This window comes from Furipterus horrens, unplaced genomic scaffold (genome assembly GCF_987537825.1).
Source record: "Furipterus horrens unplaced genomic scaffold, mFurHor1.1.pri manual_scaffold_5, whole genome shotgun sequence".
In the NCBI taxonomy this organism is placed as follows: Eukaryota; Metazoa; Chordata; class Mammalia; order Chiroptera; family Furipteridae; genus Furipterus; species Furipterus horrens.
The window spans coordinates 117,051,721-117,071,429 of record NW_028327175.1 but is presented as its reverse complement, the minus strand read 5'-3'; the positions used below and the strand labels follow the sequence as shown (position 1 = coordinate 117,071,429).

The window sequence follows — 19,709 nt, the reverse complement described above, 5'->3', positions numbered from 1 at the left end:
GGGCCATAGGAATCAGAGGGAAGAGCCTGCCGGGGAGGAGAGGGGGAGTGGCCTTTGTGGCTTTTGTGTTGCCCTTGAGTGGTTGCTGCCAAGCTGGAAGGCCCACCCTAAGGGGAGCAATTCAGCTTTGCATTTCTGGAACTCTCAGTGCTCCCCCACTCATTTATTCACCCAGCTCTTCAAATTCTTTATTGGATGCAGAGCAATAAGCTAAGAATTTACTTCCACTTTCACCCAGAGAAATTAAACACTTTTCTTGGAAAACCAAGACAGCCAACCACACATTTTGTCTAATCTTTTGTGTAATTAAAATTCCTTTAGTGCAAATGTTGAAAATAAAATGAACTCTACTCAGCGTCACGCTGAGGAGATCCAGATTCCGACTCCCCAAGGCTGCCCTGGCACGTGTATTTGTTACCTGGTGTATTAGCTCAGGCTGCTGTAACCAATACTGTAAACTGGAGGGCTTAGACAACAGATTGTATCCCACCTGAGGTCCCCGGAACCCTCACCCCCAGCCCCACTGATGCCCTCATCCCCATCTGCCTCCCTCCTTTGAGAGGCTCCACCACACCATCTCCTTGTTGTTTTCTAGAGTTTGAAGGTGCCTTAGAGAACCAGGCATGTGGGTCCAGCCCCTCCATCCTGACTCACACCCTCTCCATCCTTCCATCTGCCTGTCCTTGGAGCTGCCTTTCCAAACATCTTTCTGGAACGACATTCAAACAAAATTATGGTTATTCCCAGATGATAGGGTTTAGGACATTTTTCTACTTTTTTCTCTACTCTTTTTAGTATTGCCTCCATTTTTCTTCCTTTTTTTTTTTTTTACAACACTGTACCAATTTTACAAAAACAGTGTAATTACTCTCTTAAAAACTGAAATGTGCCTTGGCTGGGTTGCCCAGTTGGTTGGAACATCGTCCCACAGCCCAGAAGTTTGCGAGTTTGATTCCTCGTCAGGGTACATACCTAAGTTTCGGGTTTGACCCTCTGTCAGGGTGTGTATGAGAGGCAACCAATTGATGTTTCTCTCTCACATCAATGTTTCTCTCTCTCTCTCTCCATCAATAAGCATATCCTTGGGTCAGGATTTTTTTTAAACTGAAATGCATTTTTTAACCTACAAGTTCACAAAGGATATAAAAGTGGGAGTCCTCAGTGTCAGGGACACTTTGGGAAATGAGTCTCTCTTATTTTGCTGGGAGAGGGTACCAGGAACGTCTCATGGCTTAAAAACCATAAAAACATGAAGCTTATTTGACTTAAGCATTATACCCATAGAAAAGTTATCCTATGGACTGGTTAGAAAGGTGTGCCAAGATTTATAAATAAAGATTTGCATGGAGTTATTGTTTTTACTGACAATTGTAAACAACCCAAATGTCCAATACTAAGAGATGGCTTAAAAAATGCATTCTGGTGATTTTCAAGTTTCTTCTTATACTCACTTCTAACCAGAATGCAGTACTTTTATAATTATCATAAAGTCTTCCCATAGCCTGAGGGGCTGTTTCTTTATGTAACAGGGGCTCTCCCTAGAGAAAAAAGGGGTGGACTTGCTTGTCTCTGAGGTTCTAAAGAGGCAGATGTTGAGAGGGACCAGGTGTGAGGGAGGGAGGGTTATGGTGGGGAGGAGATGGCAGGACAGCAGGCTGCAGCCTGCTTCTCCTTGGGGGGTGGGGTGGTGGTGGAAGGGAACAATAGAAGGGTCCAGGGAATTCCACTGGAGCAGGAAGCAGCCAGGCCAAGGGCAGCACTGTCCTTGTTCTCTTTGCACCAGGTGGTGGTGTCTCCTGTTCTGGCTCTATCCCCAGAGGCCCATCAGTGTTGCCTTGGAAACTTCCTCCCAGGGTCAGGAGGGGTTGCTCTCCGAAACTGCACAGCAGCCTCAGATGGACATAGCCCTGTGTTCCCAATGTATGGGAACACCCCCATCCCTGCGCCCACCAGGAGGGTCAAGGGAGATGAGGTCTTCAGAGGCCATCCCAGACTTTGTCCAGAGGGCACCCCAGGAGTCCTCGTAGAGCCAGAACCAGCCCCCCATGCTGCTCAGCAGAGGGGCCCAGAGAACCCACCCACCCAGGTCATCTCCCCTTTCCCAGTCAGGGCAGCCCTGCAGCCAGTCTGCCCTAGGAACCTGGAGGAAAGGTAAGGTATGAATATTTCTTGATTTGGTTCATTTATTTGTTGACTGGCTATTGCCTCAATGAGGAGGTGGTGTTCCTGAGGGCAGGCCAATAGGCCCAGGTCTTTTGGGGAACTCGTGAGTCATGAGCTCCAGGAAAAGAGGGTTGCACTTCCCACCCCCACCTTCACAGCAAGGCCTGCACTGGACCTGGGACTCCTACTCTGCTTCCCATGTCCCCTTGGGCCCTGGGTACCCCAGTCAGCTATCTTGTTCTCTTTCCCCAGCCATGTCTTGGGTGCCCTCACCCAATGTTGCCACTGGGCTGGGCCTATCTGTCTTCCTGCTGTTGATTCAGGTGCTCCCGGGCCCAGCCCCTGCTGGCCCCGCAGGCTCCCAGGCCGGACAGGGCCCAGGTTCCAGTGCCATTCCCTAGGAAGGGAGCAACGCAGGACTCTCAGCTCCTCCAGGACAGGCAGTGTGCCTGAGGGCTGGGCCTGAGCAAACAGGGCTGGTTACATGACTGGTCCTGCTGCCCACCTCCTAGGACCTTCCTGCTCCCTCCTGCTTCCTAACCCCAGGGGTTTATTATGGCCTCATGGGGAGCTTCCCTCTCTCCCCAGGACATTGAGGATCTCTAACACGAACCTCCCCAGCCAGCTAGGAGTGAGTGCAGTCACCTGGGACATCTGGGTGAGTGAAGATTCCCATTCTGACACACCAGGGAGCTGTGTGTTGTCAGGTGGATGCCACTAGGGGGCTCGTTCTCTTCACTGTTCTATCCTCAAGTTCCCCCTGAACCCCAAGCCCTCTCCCACTTCCACCTCAGGTTAGGTTCCTGTTGCCTGGTGGATCTGATGGGACCTCACTCTCCCAGACAGTCTGGGTCAGCCTGGCCATTTCATGGCGAGAAGCTGGAGGCCATACTGCTTCATTCTGGACCTTGAGTTTGTTGCACAGTCCTGACTCCTTCATTCCCAGCATTTCTGGTGTTCTTTTTTCTTGCAATTTAATGTTAATGCTATTTCTCAAACCTATTCCATTTCAGAGCCTGAAGCCTGATGACTTACTGTTCTGATTGCTTTCTGGTCCTGCCACACTGTCACCTTTGAATAGGTTTCAAGTGTTTTTGTATTCTGAATCTTCAATTTTCTGAGTTTTCACCCTGGACTTGCAGGAATGCAGGCTTACATAATGTATTTCTTTTCTATTGCTGCTGTAACAAATTACCACATATTTAGTGGCCAAAACAACATAAGTTTATTGTCTTACAGTTGGAGGCTAGAATTCTGTTGAGTATCTCACTGAGCTAAAATCAAGGTGTCAGCAGGACTGCATTCCTTTCTGGAAACTCTACGGAGCCAATTACCTCATCTTTTTCAGCTTCTAGAGGCTGCCCTCAGTCCTTGGCTTGTGGCCCTTTCTCTGTTTTCAAAGCCAGCAATGGTGGGCTGTGTTCTTTTCATACACATCACTCAGACTTCCTCTTCTGACTCCTTCTTCCAGTTTTAAGGACGCTTGTGATTACATGGGGCTCACCTGAATAATCCAGGAAAATCTCCCATCTCACACCCTTAATTTAATCACATTGGCAGAATGCTGTGGGGATCAGGAGAGAAGTGCCCACACCCAGTATCCTTTTCTTCCAGGGTCCCAGCACTGGGGCTCATTCCCTGTGGTTTCTCAGAGGGCCCCAGCAGGACTGCACCTCAGATACCCGCACGGTAACCTCTTTCAGTGTCGCTGGTTCGATCTTCCAGTCAGGGCACATCAGAGAAGGAAAACTCTGACTCCAAAAAACCTCCGCTGCCTTGCGGCATACCTCTTCAGGGGAAAGGCTAAGGGAGTAAACCCCGACAGAAAATCCGGAGCCGGAGTCCCTAAGGCGGTTTGACGTTGTAGTCAACACCGGCAACTCCTGCGGCGCACCTGAAACCAAGCTGTATTGACTCCGTCTTTCCCTTGGACCCTTCAGCTGCGAAGAGAGGGGGGGTCTGCTGCATGGGCAACAGCAGACCCTCCATATCACCCTGCCCAGGCTCTGTAGCTTCAGCTTCACTGGAGAGGACACTCCAGCGTCATCGCAAGATGTCGATTCAACACGGGAGGAGACAGATACCGTGTCACTCCCGAGTCGGACTGCACAGCCATTCTCGGCGGTGCAGATAGACTCTTAAGAAGCTACACCATCGTCTCTCCAGACGGACGGCTGCCGCCGCCGCCGCCGAACCTCTTTCAGGCAAACACCACTGAGTTCTTCTCTCTCTACCTTGGTTTCTCCACTTTCTGACTGGGTTTCTTGGTATTACCTCACAAATAACTACCTGCACCCCAGTCCTGCTCCCAGGTCAGCCTCTGGGGAACCGCAGTAAGACCAGGAGCACCTGGCATCTGTGTGATGTGGCTACCAGCATAAGCACTCAGGTGTCAGGGGTGTTTCCTCCACAGGACCCCCACTGCAGTTTTCCTAGTCCCCAGGGACCCTGCTGCTGCTAATGTCCTATCAGAAATTATCTTTCTGATTGAACTAACCTGAGAGGGTTCTGCTGTTAGGAACCCAAACCCGTAAGAATACAGATGGGTGGGGAGAGATTTAGGAGTTTAGGAGTGGTCTTGGGGTGGATGGGACACCGGTGACCACGAGAGTATCCAGGAAGCCACTTGAGTCCACAGAAAGTTCTACAAAGCACCCATTAGAACATGCACATGTGTTTATTAGAAACAGGACAGAAGGGGACCTGGCCTGAGGCAGCAGGTGGCCCTGACTCTCATGAGCTCTGTTGGGCTCAGGATGGCTGCAGGAATGGGGTCATCCAGAGAAGGGGGAGGCACAGGAGCAGCAGACAGGGGGATGGCCTGAGAATGCTGCTGTGGGCGATCAGCTTCCGGATCCAGTTGAAGTGCATACTGACGTTGGTGTAGACACCGGGCCGGTTGGGCCTACCACATCCCACTCCCCAGCTCACGATTCCAATCTGATACCACAGCCCTTTCTTTTCACAGGCCAAGGGTCCGCCTGAGTCACCCTGGGGAGCAGAATGGGTAAGTAGGGTCTGGGGTGAGGCAGAGAGGCTAGGAGAGCAGGAAAGGCTGTAGGGCTGAGCAGACTGGCTGCAAATCCTACTCCTCCCCCAGGAAGTGATCAAGTTTCTGCATCTGCAAAGTGGGGCTATCGTCTCTATGGCACCCCCCACCCCCACCGGTTGCTGTGAGACCAACTGGTACAGGTGGCTCTCAGGTCTGGGGCTGAGTTAGTGAGTGGCTGGGATCCAGAAAGCCCTGCTTGGGGTGGGGAGGGACACTCACGAAGCAGGCGTCCTTGCCGCCTTGAGGCTCGCCAGCACAAATCATGTCTCCCCAGATGTTATAGCGGAAGGAAGGCTGTGAGTAGAGGTAGTTACACATCGTGGTGTTTATGATGCCGACCTGCACTTCCTGGAGTATGTAAGGAGCTGGCAGCTCTACGTAGGAGTTGAGGGAACAGAGAAAAATAGCATCTTGAGCCTCTCCTCTGCCATCTGGTTGGGAGGAATGGCATAGGTTTTGGGGAGAGGGGGAGGGAGCAGGTTCCCTGGGTTACCGAGAAGAGTCCTCTGCTCTAGCCCAGCACCCAGCACATCATGGGTGACGAGCAATATCACAGAAGGACCCAATGTCTGGACAGGCTGTCACAGCTCCTTCCGTGCAGCATGCAGATGACAGCCCCTGCCAGAGACCTTAGCATGCACAAGGGATAATGCAGCTGAGATGGTTTAGGATTATTACACTTCAGGGCCTGAGCCAAGAGCTTTCCTAGGCACTCTTAGTGCTCCCACAGCACCCCCAGGATGCAGCTCAATCGTGACCTGTTTTCAAGTAAGGAAAGACGTGCCCAGGAAATGCCAGAGCCTGACATGGACCCAGGTCTAGCCAATTCCTAAGTCCAGACCAGGATCACCACCCTATCCTGCAAAGGATGGTGACCACAGTAACACTAAAAGCTGATATGTCAGTAGTCTCCTTTCTGCCAGGAACTCTGCCAAGCTCTTTTATGAATGCTTTTAAGCCTCAGAACCACCCTATGAGGTGGGAAATGTTATTACTCCATTTTACAGGTGAGGAAGCTTAGACACAATTAGATGAAGTGCTTGCCCAAGGTCTCCTGGCTAGCATATGACAGAGCTAAGTTAAATGAGGCAAGGGGCTCCAGAAGTCACCTGCCACCTGGGAAAATGAGGGTGGAGCCTGGGACTGAATGTGACCACCAGTCAGCCTTGGGCCAGGGAGGGAGGGAGGGAGCAGAGTCTACCTGGCTGGGCCTCCTGGCTCACACCTATGTAGCCCTTGGGGCCCAGAGAGGTCTGCAGCAGGGGGACTTTATTCAGCCCCTTCTAGAGGAAAGGAAAGGACCCTAACTCTAGAGGGAGGCCAGTCTAGGGTTGACTTCTCTATCCCCTCTGCCAATCCCAGGTGTGCGACTGCTATAGGAACACATTACCCTCTGGGCCCATGAGCTTGGCTTTTCCACTGACTCTTTCTGGGGCCTTGGGCAATTTTCACACCCTTGTCAGCTTCCTCATCTGTAAAGTAGGTGTAAAAATGTTCCCAGCCTCATTTGCGGATAAGCCCCTTAAGGGAGATAGATGGTACTCTGCTCACTCCTGAGTCCCTAGAACAGTGCTGGGCACAGTGTGCAGACAGGAGCTTCCTCTGTTATTGTCACTATTGTTAAGGGTGAGGCGGGAATGGGCCAGGTCAGGGAGCAGTGTAAGGGGCAGTCCAGATGGAAGGCCTGTGCCTCCCCCAACCTTGGGGCACCTCAGAGGAGCTGTGCCCAGTGGTTTCAGGGGATTAGTGGTGAGAGATAAGCAGGTGGCAACTCATGCTGGCTCAAGGACCTCCTGCAGAGCCGAGGTTGGAGAAGGCTTGGAATTTTGAGGACAGAAAATGGGCTCAACACTCCAGGAGAGTAGGCCAACGGGTGGGAGGGGATAGATAAAAAGGTATGGAGGAGCCAGAGTGGGGAGGTTGGATGGCTGGGGGAGAGGTGAACACCAGGCTGAGACCTTTTTGACAGGCTCCCCCAACACCCCAACACCTCTGCAGGCTGGGAGTACATCCTGGGCCAAGCTGGCCTCCCTTCTCCCCACTGGTTTCTGGCTCACAGTCTCCAGGGTAGAGGGAACTGAGTGTTGGTACAGAAAGTCCTGCCCTGTCCCGGCTGGTGTGGCTCAGTTGGTTGGAGCATCATCCCATCCAAAGATCTCGGGTTTGATTCTCAGTCAGGGCACATGCCTAGGTTCTGTCTCTGATTGAGGCATGTATGAGAGGCAACTAATCAATGTTTCTCTCTCACATCAATGTTTCTTTCCTGCTCTCTAGCATGTCCTCAGATAAGGATTAAAAAAAAAAATCTCCAGAAAGTCCTGCCCTTTCAGGGGGAGCAGAAGTGGGAAGAGAATACTGAGCAGGCCCTGGAGGGTACCCAGCTGTGCACAGACTAGGGTTGGGGCTGTTGCGACCATGCTCATGCTCCCCTGCCCCAGACCCACCGCCTATCCCCAGTCTCACCCTCATGTTCTTGGATGTCCCCCCAGCCGGTCACCCAGCAGTCAGTCCAGTTCTGGAAGTCGATGGAAGGGGCCAGGACACAGATGGGCTGGATATACTTGTTGTAGGTGACAGAAGAGGACAGCCTCAGCATGGCAATGTCATAGGTTGAACCCCACAGATACATGGGGCTCAAAATGATCTCTTCCACCTGGTAACGGTTGTAGTAGGCCTGCAGGTTCCAGATTGATGGCGTGGCAGACAGCTCACCAAACTGGACTGTCCACTCATAGGGGTCACTGTTCCTGGCAGAGAGGAGAGAGCAGTCAAGAGACCTTACTGGAGGGTGAGCCACCTGAGCACTCCTGGGGCCTGCTCCCATTAGTGGTGAGAGCCCAGAGAGGCTGCAACCAAAGCCCTAGAACCTGGGGGCTTAGGGGGTGGGGGTAGGGCAGAAGGGTACCTCCCTCAGTGGTGTGATCTGGTCAGTTACTCAGCAAGCTTTCTCAGGGCCATCTTTAAAAAAAGAATGCACAGAGGCACAGGTGCCCAAGTGAAGTGGGACACTCGGCAGGGTGGAGTCCAAACAGTCACAGGGGCTACTGCTGCCACAGGCCAGGCTCTGTGCCCAACACTCACCCACCTCAGCTCATTCCTCCCACCTGTGGTTCACCTCCACTGGGAGGTGGGATGAGGAAGGTGAGGGCTGGCAGTGCCATTTGGTGAGAAGAGAACAGGAAAGAGAAAAGAACAAGACACACAAATGTGGACCGGAATGTTCTAGAAGGCTCTTCTGGGAAAAACTGAACAAGGTTCCCTGCAGGGCCACATGGGGAACTCGTATGGGCTTGACCAGCAGGCCTGGGGCTCAGGAGAGCACGAGGGTCACATCTGTCTACAAAGGGCGGTGCAGACCCAGGGTCACTGTTCAGCGGGCCATCACCCTCAGACTTACTTTTCAAAACAGTGCGCTGCAGAGAGCACCCAACGCCGGTTGAGCAGGCTCCCTCCACAGGAGTGGGAACCCCATAGACGCACGCTGCCCTGCCATGGCCAGCGCCCACGCTCTGCATCCTTTCCGCCCACCACACGCCTCCCGATGGCCCGGTGGCCACATGGCCCTAGGATGGACAGAACGACATGGAGCTGAGCTACAGGAGACAAGGCCCATCTGCCCACCCTCATCCACTGGGAGGGCAAAGGAAAAAGGGCTCCCCAGGAAACTACAACATTTTGGGGTCAGGCAGCGGAGGAAGGAGATGACGCTGGGGACCCTCCCCACGTGGGCTGAAGGCATCTGCCGCCCCCCGCCCCCCCAGGGGCCCATCAGTTACATGCGAGCAATGATGAGTTCTCGAAACCTGTCATGAGAGAAAAGAAAAGATGAGACGTCCCTCGCGCTCTAGCCTGTGTGTACTGAGCAGGGAAGCTCGCGTCTTGTGCGCCTTACCTGGAAATAGCAGGTCCTGATCCTGCCACCCTGGGGGAAGGTGAGAAGGTGAGCTCCCCTCAGTCTCCATGCACCCTGTCCTACCCCCATCACCCCTAGGTCAGCCGGCAACTCCGGTCTGAGCTCACCTTGCATCTCGAGTCCGACTGGCACCAACAGCTGCACCAGCAGCAACGCCGCGACCGAAGCGCCCATTGCCTCCTATCCCGCCCCTTGGCGCTCCCTTCTGCCTGCCCCTGGGCCGGGCTAGGGCGCCCCCTGGGGAAGACGGGAACCCTGGGCGCCATCTTCTCCTAGCTTGACCTCTTTAGGTCCGAGGCTTTTGGGAATATCGAATCTCACAGAGCCCCAGCTTTGAATTTCTCCTGGGGTTGTGTCCCCAACCACATCTCCTTGATGTGGCCCAGGAACCAATGCACCTAAACAATCCCTTTCTTGTCTGCAACCCTGGGATCCTGCCGGCTCCCTTTTCTACCCACTCCTCCTTCTAGGAAGGAGCAAGGACCTGGCCCACAGCCAGGACTCCCGTGAAAGCACACTAACAAGTCCTCACTGAGTGCCCATTGGGGGCTAGGGCTGTTAGGCTGAACCCCAAAAGGAAGATCCCTCACAAGACTTCCTTTGGGAAATGATGGCCTTGGGCCTTGGGCCTTCCTGAGGAGGCAGTCAGACTATCCCTGCCTGCCCAGGCTGCCCCCTGGTGGCTGGCTCCGGTCTCTCATCATCCTCTGGATTAAAGCTTGAAAGTTGAAACATCCTTCAAGCTCTTTACAGGGGTTCTGGGAGAAAGAAATCACCAAAATGCGAGAGACAGATACCACTAGGTTGTCCATCTCAGTTTCTCTGTGAGCAGTGACTCTGAATGGGGATCCTGGTGTAAGAAACAAGGAAATAGTGACTCCCAAACCAGTAGAAAATCATTAGTAACAAAGGGCAAATGTAATTAGAGGGTCTCAAGGGCAAATGTAATTAGAGGATCTCTGAGAAGGGAGTTGACAGATTAGCATATTTACAAATCACAAAAGGGGCATTTATATAATCGTGTTAGATTGTAACTCTGTAGTATCCAGCATGGAGAAATGGGGAAGGAAAGGGAGAGGGAGGGGGGCTTTAGATGCGTTAGGGATAAAAGCAGCCAGCTCTCTCTTTTTGGGCGCACATTCTCCTGGCTGAGGGTGCCCCAGACTCTGCAGATTCGTGAATAAACGTCTCGCTTTGCTGCTCAAGTCCCGTGTCCCGGTTTTTATTGTGAGCGTTTCTCACACTGGGAAGGCTGTGCCTGCTTGGTGGCTTTGTGTGTGTCCTGAACACCACCAGGGGTGTCGTGGAATTCACAATGATGAGTTACCCAGCATTGGCTTCTGGGAGTCCTCCACGCAGGGGCTCACACCAACAGCTGCACCAGCAGCAGCACCCTGACCAACGTGCCATGGACTCCAAGCTAGGGGCTGTAAAGGGTGGAGGGCCCTTGGTGTGCTGTCTGGGAATGTTACAGAAGCAGGGGAGTCCAAAAATCTCCAGAGTTTGCGGCTGGGGGATGGGAAGAAGGAAACAGCTTTCAGAATGCCTCCACATGCCTGAGGCTGGTGGCTAGTGTCTTTCTTATGCAAAATGGCTTGGATGCTTCCAAGGCCTCAGGTAGATGGGAGGGGGCTTGGACCAGGGGATGGTATGGAAAAAGCAGACAGAGCCTACGTAAGGTCCTGTGAATGGTCAGAACTGTTTGCAACGCCCACTGCGTCAGAGGACGCAGTCAGGGATATATAAGCAGCTGTGGACATTTTAGCTCTCTTGCTCTGGAGTACTCCCTCCATGTGGCTTGGAAAAGGGGTCTCCAGGCTGCTTTAAGAGGCTCTTGCCATGTGGTTTTAAGAAGGAAAGGAGATCCATGCGGTTTGCAGGAAGAAGGTAGTTTACAAGGAGGCTGAGAATCCAGGCGGTTCTGCATTGAGAGCTGGAGGGCACCACAGCACAGAAAGGACCTCCCCAATCAGAATTGAGTTATTGGCAGCTGCTGGTAAAGCTGAACTGTGTTTGGAAAGTAGGGAAAGGGTTTCTCTGACTTTTCTAAAACTAGCCTGGTTTGGTAGGGGGGAGGCAAGGATATGTGTTTATGGGTGTTTTAAAGAACATGAGACTTAACAGCAGAAATCCACAAATAATCTAAATCTATATAACTGTTAAATAAACAATTCTCTTTCTTTTCACTAAACTCTGGTATTGAGAGTTATAATTCTGGCGGTGGGAAATCGGGCCCCTAACTAAAGAGCCCATGGGTTTGTTTTCAATTGGAGCAGCCCAGGGGTTCTGTAACAGGAGGAAGAGGTGAGAGCTGTAGAAGGGATGACCACTCTGCTCAGTCATGGGTGGGAGAGCCAGCCTTAGACTGAGGGGTTGGAGGTGTCCTGGGACAGAGGCTGAGGTACCCACCCAGTTGGTCTCAACCTGCCCTTCCCTTCCTCATTCTTGTCTCCCCTGTGAAGTGTCCCACGGGGTCCCCCATTCACAAATTCACCTCGCCTCTGCCTGAGGTCCCAGCCTGTGCTCCCTCCTCCAGCTGGCAGCTGGCATATCTCCAGCCAGTTCTCAGGTTTCCCTGGAGATATGAGTTAGAGAAAGAGGGAGGCAGATGGAGTGGAAATCGAGCCTGGCCTGAATCTTTGCCATTCATGTCCAGTGTGATGTGGATTCACCCCCAGCCCTACCCATGACTCCAGGACCCCACAGTCTTTCCGTGACACTGATACTGAACCTCCCCTAGGCCTACTCATGACCTTGGGATTGACCCCTGGTTCTGAACCCAGAACCTCCCAGATGTGTTGCTCTGCCACCCACTGAATCTAGAGGCACAGCTTCTGGGGAGAATGGATTCAAGCAAGCCCTGCATCTTGCAGCCCTCATTTTTCCCATCTGAAAAGTGGAGATAATAGCCTTGATTGGTGTGGCTCAGTTGGTTGGGTGTTGTCCTGCAAAGAGCAAAGTGTTGTCAGTTCAATTTCTGGTCAGGGCACATGCCTGGGTTGTGGGTTCTGTCCCCAGGTGGGGTACATGCAAGAGGCAACCAATCGATGTTTCTCTCTCACATCGATGTTTCTCTTGTATGGGCTTGACCTTCCCCTATCTCTAAAAATAAATAAATAAAATCTTTTTTAAATGGAGATAATAGTAATGTGCACCTCTCAGGGCTGCTGGGAGATCCTCTCACACACACCCTCCCAGCCCCTGAGGCATGGGGAGGACACCTGCAGGAGGCATGGCCCTCTGCCATATTGTCTTTATTGCTTTTTAGACAGACAGGCCTGCAAAGGAATTAGCTTGGCACTGGGGACTGGAAATCTCGGTTCTAAGGGTCCCAGAAACCACAAAGGACTCCCTGAGCCTGATAGCACGCTGGGACTCAGCCTTGGATGGTGGGCTAGAAGTAGGGAACACTAGGCTCTGTCCCTGGGGGTGGGGTGTTCCACAGGCTGGCAAGGAGGGTGAGAGGGCAGCTTAGTGCCTTTGGGGGATACATAAGAGGTCTGAGGAAGGAGAGATGTGGAAGCATTAGAGTGGGGGGCTTTCCAAGAGAAAGGGGCCAGAAAAGGTCCCTGGAAGACAAAGGATTGAGTGGATGGCGGAAGGCAGCTTTCCGGGAAGCGTCTGAGGAGGGGACCCTGTGAGAAGCTGCATCCTGCATTGCTGGTAGGGAGCAGAGAGGGTATGGGTTTGAAATGTGGGCACTGAGATCTCAGGACTAAGCTGCATGGTCAGGCAAGCCCCAGGGAGACATGGGTGTTCCCTCAATTGACCCCAGAAACAACAATAGGCAGGGAAAAAGATCCCAGCAAGTCTTGGAGAGAACCTTCTGTCATGTGGGGCTGAGCTCTGGATTGTGCTGAGAATCCATGTACTGTAGACACTGACGTTGGTGTAAACACCTGGCCTCTTGGGGAGGCCACAGTCAGACCCCAAGCTCACTACCTTGCCTGGGTCCAGATGCATCAATGTCACAGACCAGGGGACCTGGAGTCAACCTGGAGAGGAAGAAGTCCAGAAGTGTAGAGCCAGAGGGCTGGACTGCTCAGGGCCAGCTGCCCTCCTTACATGGTGGGAGGAGGGGGATTGAGATTCACAGGACCCTCCCCTGTCCCACCAGCCTCCCTTCAGAACTACTGGCCAGGTCTAGTGGACAGAGCATCAGTGGCTTGAATGTCTCTGAAAGGCAGCAGGGTTGGCTGGTTTGGGAATTAGAGATGAAATCTCTGGCAGATGGGACAAGCAATGTGATGGGAACACCCTATTCTCTGTTTGAAAGCCTCCAAGTGTTATTTTTAGGAAAGAAAAAAGAAATTTCTGGTCCCAAAGGAAAAGCTTTAGGGGGAAGGATATGTCACAGTTTGCTTAAACACATTTGCAGGTATTCCATGTTCTGATAATATTTATATGATATTTGAAGGGGAGACAGGGTTTGGAAACATTTTTTTTTTCTTTTTGAATTGACCCTTGTATTAAAAAAAAAATGTTGCCCTTGTCTTGGGACCCCCACTGCCGGGGCTTGCTCACCCTGCAAGCGTCCTTCTGGCCACTCTTGAAGCTAGCATACAACATGTCCTCCAGGATGATGGGCTCCCAGGGGTGACAGAATTCTCATGGTAGTAGGTGTCGCAGGTTTGGGTGTCAATGAGGGGCAGCTGCAGCTCCTTCTGGGTGAAGGGTGGAGGTAGGGTGGGGTGGGGATTAGAGAGCTGAATTTAGAAGGGACATAATGGCCTACTGGCTCTCAGCTGGCTTGCCCACACTTTGATGGACCAATGACAAGAAGTCATTTCTGTGAGTCAAAACTCTGCTCCCTAAGGAACAGGAACCTGTGTTTCTGCTCAGGAAACCCCAATGAATACACCAGGGTGGCAAAGTGAGCCTATGTTAACAGTCAAAACACCAAGAAGATGTGTTCTCTTACTCCCCAAAGGGGTGGCCACACAGAGATGTGGTGGGCCCCTCAGCCTCCTCCCTGCCCCCCACAGTGCCAGGCAGGGGAGCAGGATGGACACACAGCAGGGGACTGCGTAAGAGCTGAGACCTGCTTTCAGGGCCTGGCTCTGGCCATGGACTGTGGTTAAGTCACTTCCGCCAAATGACCTTCATCTTCTTGGCTTTCTAAGGGTCAGGTCAAAAGTGGGTTAAATAGTGCCCCCCCAAACTTCTTGTCCACCTGGAACCTCAGAATGTGACCTTATTTGGAAATAGACTTTGCAGATGTAATTAGTTAGTTTGAGGTGAGACTGGATTAGGGTGAGAGTGTCCTTATAACAGACAAAAGGAGACACACATGGAGATGGCCATGTGAAGACAGAGGCAGAGAGCAGAGTGATGCTGCCACCAACCAGAGAGCCACCAGAAGCTGGAAGAGGCAGGAAGGATCCTCTCCTAGAGCTTCTGAAAAGAGGCCCTGCAACACCTTGATTTCAGATTTCTGGCCTCAAGAACTGGGAGAGAATGAATGTCTGTTTGGGGTGTTTTTTTTTTAAAGATTTTATTTACTTATTTTTATTTTTTATTAAAGATGTTAATAAAATCTTTAATAAAAAGAGAGGTAGAGAAACATCAATGTGTGGTTGCCTCTTGCACGCCCCCAACCGGGTACCCGGCCTGCAACCCAGGCATGTGCTCTGACGGGGAATCAAACCTGTGACCCTTTGGTTTACAAGCTGGCATTCAATCAACTGAGCCACACCAGCCAGGGCTTTTTAAATTTTTTATTTATTTATTTTTAGAGAGAGGAGAAGGAAGGGAGAAAGAGAGGGAGAGAAACAGTCATCGGTTGCCTCTCACATGCCTCCATGGTGAGCCGGGCCCACAACACAGGCATGTGCCCCGATCGGAATCAAACCAGTGACCTTTTGGTTTGGGTTTCTGGGAAGACGCCCAATGCACTGAGCCACACCAATCAGGGCAAATTCCTGTTGTTTAAGCCACCCAGTTTGTGGTTATTTGTATGGTAGCCCCAGGACACTAGTCTGAGATGACATTACAAACATAACGGTGATAATGACGGTGATGATGATGACCACAATGATGTTAGCTGCTGGTAAATATTAAGAGCTCACTCTTGCTCGGCCCTGTTAGAAATGCCAAAGATATATCATTCCATGTAACCCTCACAATGACCCCATGAGGGTCAAATCTCCACTTGCTGGGGGAGGCGTCCACACATTGTAGAATGAGGCAGTGGTCCAGGTTATACAAGGTCCCCTCTGTCTCCCCTCACCCGACAGACCCACACTTGTTTATCCCTGCCCCTTGTGGGCTGACATCTTGTCCCCTCTGACACAGGATCCTCTCTGTATGGGAGGACTTATGACCCCGGGGGGAGGTACACAACAGCTGAGTTGGGGGAGGTGGGACCTAGGGGCCTGGATTGCTAAGCCCAGCTTGATGGGGAGAAGGAAGGTCAGGCCAGCTGGGCCAGGACTCTTGGGGAGGTCCTGAATGCAGCAGTGCATGTGATACAAAATGCACCCGGCAGTGGGTTTTGGTGGAAGCCATGAAACCGCTGGGTGTGAGGGAGTAGGAGCCAGTCCCCAATATCTGGGTTCCTTAGAGCACATGCCCAAGTACAGAGCTGTCGGGGGTGGGGTGGGGATTACAGACCTCTCTTTATCTGTCCCCAATATCCAGTCTGTCTCCCCTGCAGTGCTTGTCTACCTACTCCGCTATTTGTCCTACCTGAGTCCAGGTTTCTCTCTCTGGCATGAAAGGGGAGAGGTTGAATGGGAGAGCTTTGGGGCTTCCTTGAAGGATTTGCAGAACAGGATGGCTGGGGTGGCACTTGAGGTCAGAGTCCTCAGATGCACTCAGGAGGGGAAGATGATGGCAGCTGCAGCCCAAGTTTCTGGACTCACCCTGGGTTGGGGCTGACTCCTCCACTCCACGTCCTCAGGCCTTCGGCCCTTATACTGATCCTTGGCAAGACCCTTGGGCTTTCCCTCCCCTGCTCTGGGCCTGGCATCACAGCACCAACCTCTCCCACCACCAATGGGGCACTCACTGTGATCTGGCACTATGCCAGCCATGCCACATACCCCTGGTCTGATTTTCCAGAAGCTATTATGATTCCTATCTGACAGCAGGGGAACCAAGACTGATGGTTGAATGACTGACTCAAAATCCTACAGATGGCAGAGCCAGACAAATCTACTTGGTGCTCTGTGTAATGCCCAGCATCTCTGGGAAGGCGTAAGGAGTGGGGCAGTAGAACAGCAGACTCTGGGGCACATCCCACTTTGCCCCCTCAATCATTTGTTTTCAACCAGAGGCTCTTGAGGGCTGAGGTGGAACCAGTATATCTGGATCCTGGGAGGGAACCCTGTATTCAAGGAGGTGAAACAGTTAGAGGAGGCAAGGATTCTCAACATGAGAAGATGATGTCCCAATGATACCCTACTCTGACCACAAATGACAAGCACCTTGGCCTGCAGCTGTGACCCTGGCTTTCTTGGTCAGGGGCCTTCCAGAGTTTGTGTGAGCCAGAAAGGAGAGCTGACCAGCCTTGGGCACTGGGGAGAGTCAGGGGGAGGAGAGATGTGGGAAACTTCTCCCGATTCCTAAGTTTTTTCCACTTGTCTAAAAGTACCTATCCTTCCAATGCCCCCACCCCCATCAACTAGCCTCTGGGCAGCTCCCCCTCCAAGGGGCTCATTACCTTCGGGGTCTCAGCAGTGGGTCCCAGCAGCCCCAAATGCTTGATTTAGGCCAAAATCATGCTCTGTGACTACTCTAGTGTTACTGCTTTTTCCCACTACTTGATCTCTTGATTTCTGAGAAAAAATGCTGACTTATTTGTTTCTTGAGTATTTAGAACAGTTTTCACTTTATATATCTCAAAGCTTTGTTGACATGGGCATAAAGGCTCATGCCTTCTACATCTTTTCAGTGGCTTTTAACTTTTCTCAATGTAAAATATCCCTATATTTTAATATGTAAGCCTTGGGTTCTATTTTACCTGAGATTTTCTGATATATGGTAATATGCAGCCACTTTCATATTGTTTGCTATTTATATTTTTAAAAATCAAGACCAAAGCAAACACTTATGATACCAGAGGGGCAAGTCCCTAGTTGGGACTCAAACCTGAGCCCAGAGGGTTCTTAGTTTTGGGCAGGAAAGAATTCAAGACAGAGCCTGACAAGAGGTTAAAGTAGAAAAGCAGGTTTTATCGAGCAGAGAGGACAATCAGGAAAAGCCACTCCACAGGCAGAATGATGGATTCTCCTCAGGAGAGAAGGAAAAGAGACCGCAACCATATCTAGAGGTTGAGCTTATATCTGTAGTTTCTATAGAAAATGGCTGATATAGGGAAATAGAGCATGGGGAAAACGTTGGATTAACTTTAAGGTATATTTTGTGGTCTGTTTTCCCTTTATGGTATGGATACACAATAAGGTACAAGTGAGTCGCTACTAATCAATCTTTGCAGGACCTTTTTTTTGTCCAGAGGCTCTTTGTGGTCAGCCTGCGTCTTCTTCAGTCAGCTGAGTTCCATGTCAGGCAGCACATAGCAAGCTCCTGACTTTATTTTGTTTGACTTTAGTTGATTTATATCCCTCTCTTATATTACTTAGTAATTACAAAAAGTTACATTTCTTAACCTACTTACCCTTATTGGAATATACTTGCTAGAATACTTGTTAAGTAGTAAACTAATTCCATTAACAGTATTATAGATTTTTGTGAGTGCAAAAAAGTTTTTTATGTTTCACTGATATCTAATGGGAACAAAGGCACATCCTACCTGCTTAATAATGTGTTTGAGAACTCCAAGGTTATTAGAATTATGTAAGAGCCAGCACTTTCAATAATAAGTCTGGCCCTGGCTGGTGTGGCTCAGTGGATTGAGCACCAGCCTGTAAACCAAAGGGTTGCCAGTTCAGTTCCCAGTCAGGGCACATGCCTGGGCTGAGACCAGGTCCCTGGTTGGGTGAGTGTGAGAGGCAACCAATTTCTCACACAACGATGTTTCTCTCCCTCCCTTCTCCTCTCTCTAAAATAAATAAATAAAAGCTTAAAAATAATAATAATAAGTCTGATTTAAAGACATCACAACAGTCCTTAGCATCATCACTAATGAGTTTCTTAGAACTCATACCCATTCAATAATCTGTTTTGTGTTCTTAGGTGTCATGTCACCTGTTAAGTGTGATACTGAAGAGGTAAAATACTCAAAGCCTAGGTGCTATGGTCTGAATGTTTGTTTCTCCCTGCTCCCCCAAATTCATATGCTGAAATCCTAACCCCCAGAGCGATGGTGTTCAGAGGTGGGACCTTAGGGAGGTGATTTGGTCATGAGACCAGAGCCCTCAGGAAAGGGATTAGTGCTCTTATAGAACAGACCCCAGAGAGCCCCCTCTCCACTTCTGCCCTGTGAGGACACAGAGAAAACGCAATAGCTATGAACTAGGAGGAAAACCCTCACCAGAGAGTGAGTCTGCTGGCACCTTAATCTTAGGATCCCAGCCCAGGAACTGTGAGAAATAAATGTTTGTGGTTGATAAGCTGCTCACTTTGTTATGTTTTGTTTTAGCAGCGCAAATGTACTAGGACAGCGAGCAAAGCCTTTGGCCTGAAAATGTTTTTCCCATGTGTATTCAGTACAATCCTTGTTTCTGCTGATGTTACATTTAGAATATACAAAGTAGAGAAAAAACTTCTTTTTCTTCAGATTTACATAATCTAAGATAGTTCATAAGACTGTAGATTGATATCTGGAGTATATGGAACCAACACCAAGTACAAACCTGCCTTTCTAATCATCTGCTGATGGGCATTCTAGAGCCTGGCCTGGTCTGTGTCTTTCTCAACATCTGTTTTATCTAAAACTCTTTTTATTATGGACATTTAAAAAGATACAAAGATGTAGATGAGTACAAAGAACACCCAACATCTGCCGGCTTAAATAATTATCAATATAGAAACAATCTTTATTGTTAAATTTATTGGGATACACTGATTAATAAAATTATATAGATTTCAACTGTAAAATTCTATAATCATCATCTGTATATTTCATTGTGTGTTTACCAACCAAAGTCAAATCTTCTTCTGTCACCATTTATTCTACCCCTTGGCCCCTTTATACTCTTCCACCCACTTTCTCTCCTGTAACCACCATACTGTTGTCTGGGTCTATAGAACCAATCTTTAGATCCCTCCGTCTTTTTACATTTTTCTCTCATGGAATCTGTCCTTTTAAATTTTTGCTCCAAGTTCTGACCATGTTTCTCTACTGTATCTTCAAGTTTGACAATTCATTCTTTAGCAATGTCTGTTTATTATTCAGCCCTTTGCCTAAAATGTTTTACTTCAGCAATATTTTAAGTTTTCAAACACTCTTTCTTGTTCTCTGATTGTTCTTTTTCTAAATAATTCTTGTTTAATGATCATAAATACTTCTTGAAGCTTTCTTGATATACCAGTTAGAATTTTCCAAGTTGTCTGATGTTCCCTCTGGAGTCAGCTCAGTTTTCTCTGGAGTCAGTTTAGGTTATTCAAAGAGATCCTTCTGGTGCATGTGAATATTTTTCTCAAACCTTTCTTCATCCTTGGTTGCTGTGCAGTAACAGG

General features: G+C 50.1%; 1 protein-coding gene across 1 annotated transcript; it reads right to left on the bottom strand.

The window, feature by feature from the left end:
• Positions 1-4,844: 4,844 nt before the first annotated feature.
• LOC150009415 (testisin-like) lies at positions 4,845-13,697 on the bottom strand. Its single transcript, XM_090279368.1, is given in 8 exon segments — positions 4,845-5,154; positions 5,435-5,589; positions 7,679-7,962; positions 8,613-8,778; positions 8,992-9,018; positions 9,108-9,137; positions 9,236-9,353; positions 13,653-13,697. Coding segments are annotated over 8 exon segments (1,065 nt in total). The 3' UTR covers positions 4,845-4,914.
• Positions 13,698-19,709: the final 6,012 nt, after the last annotated feature.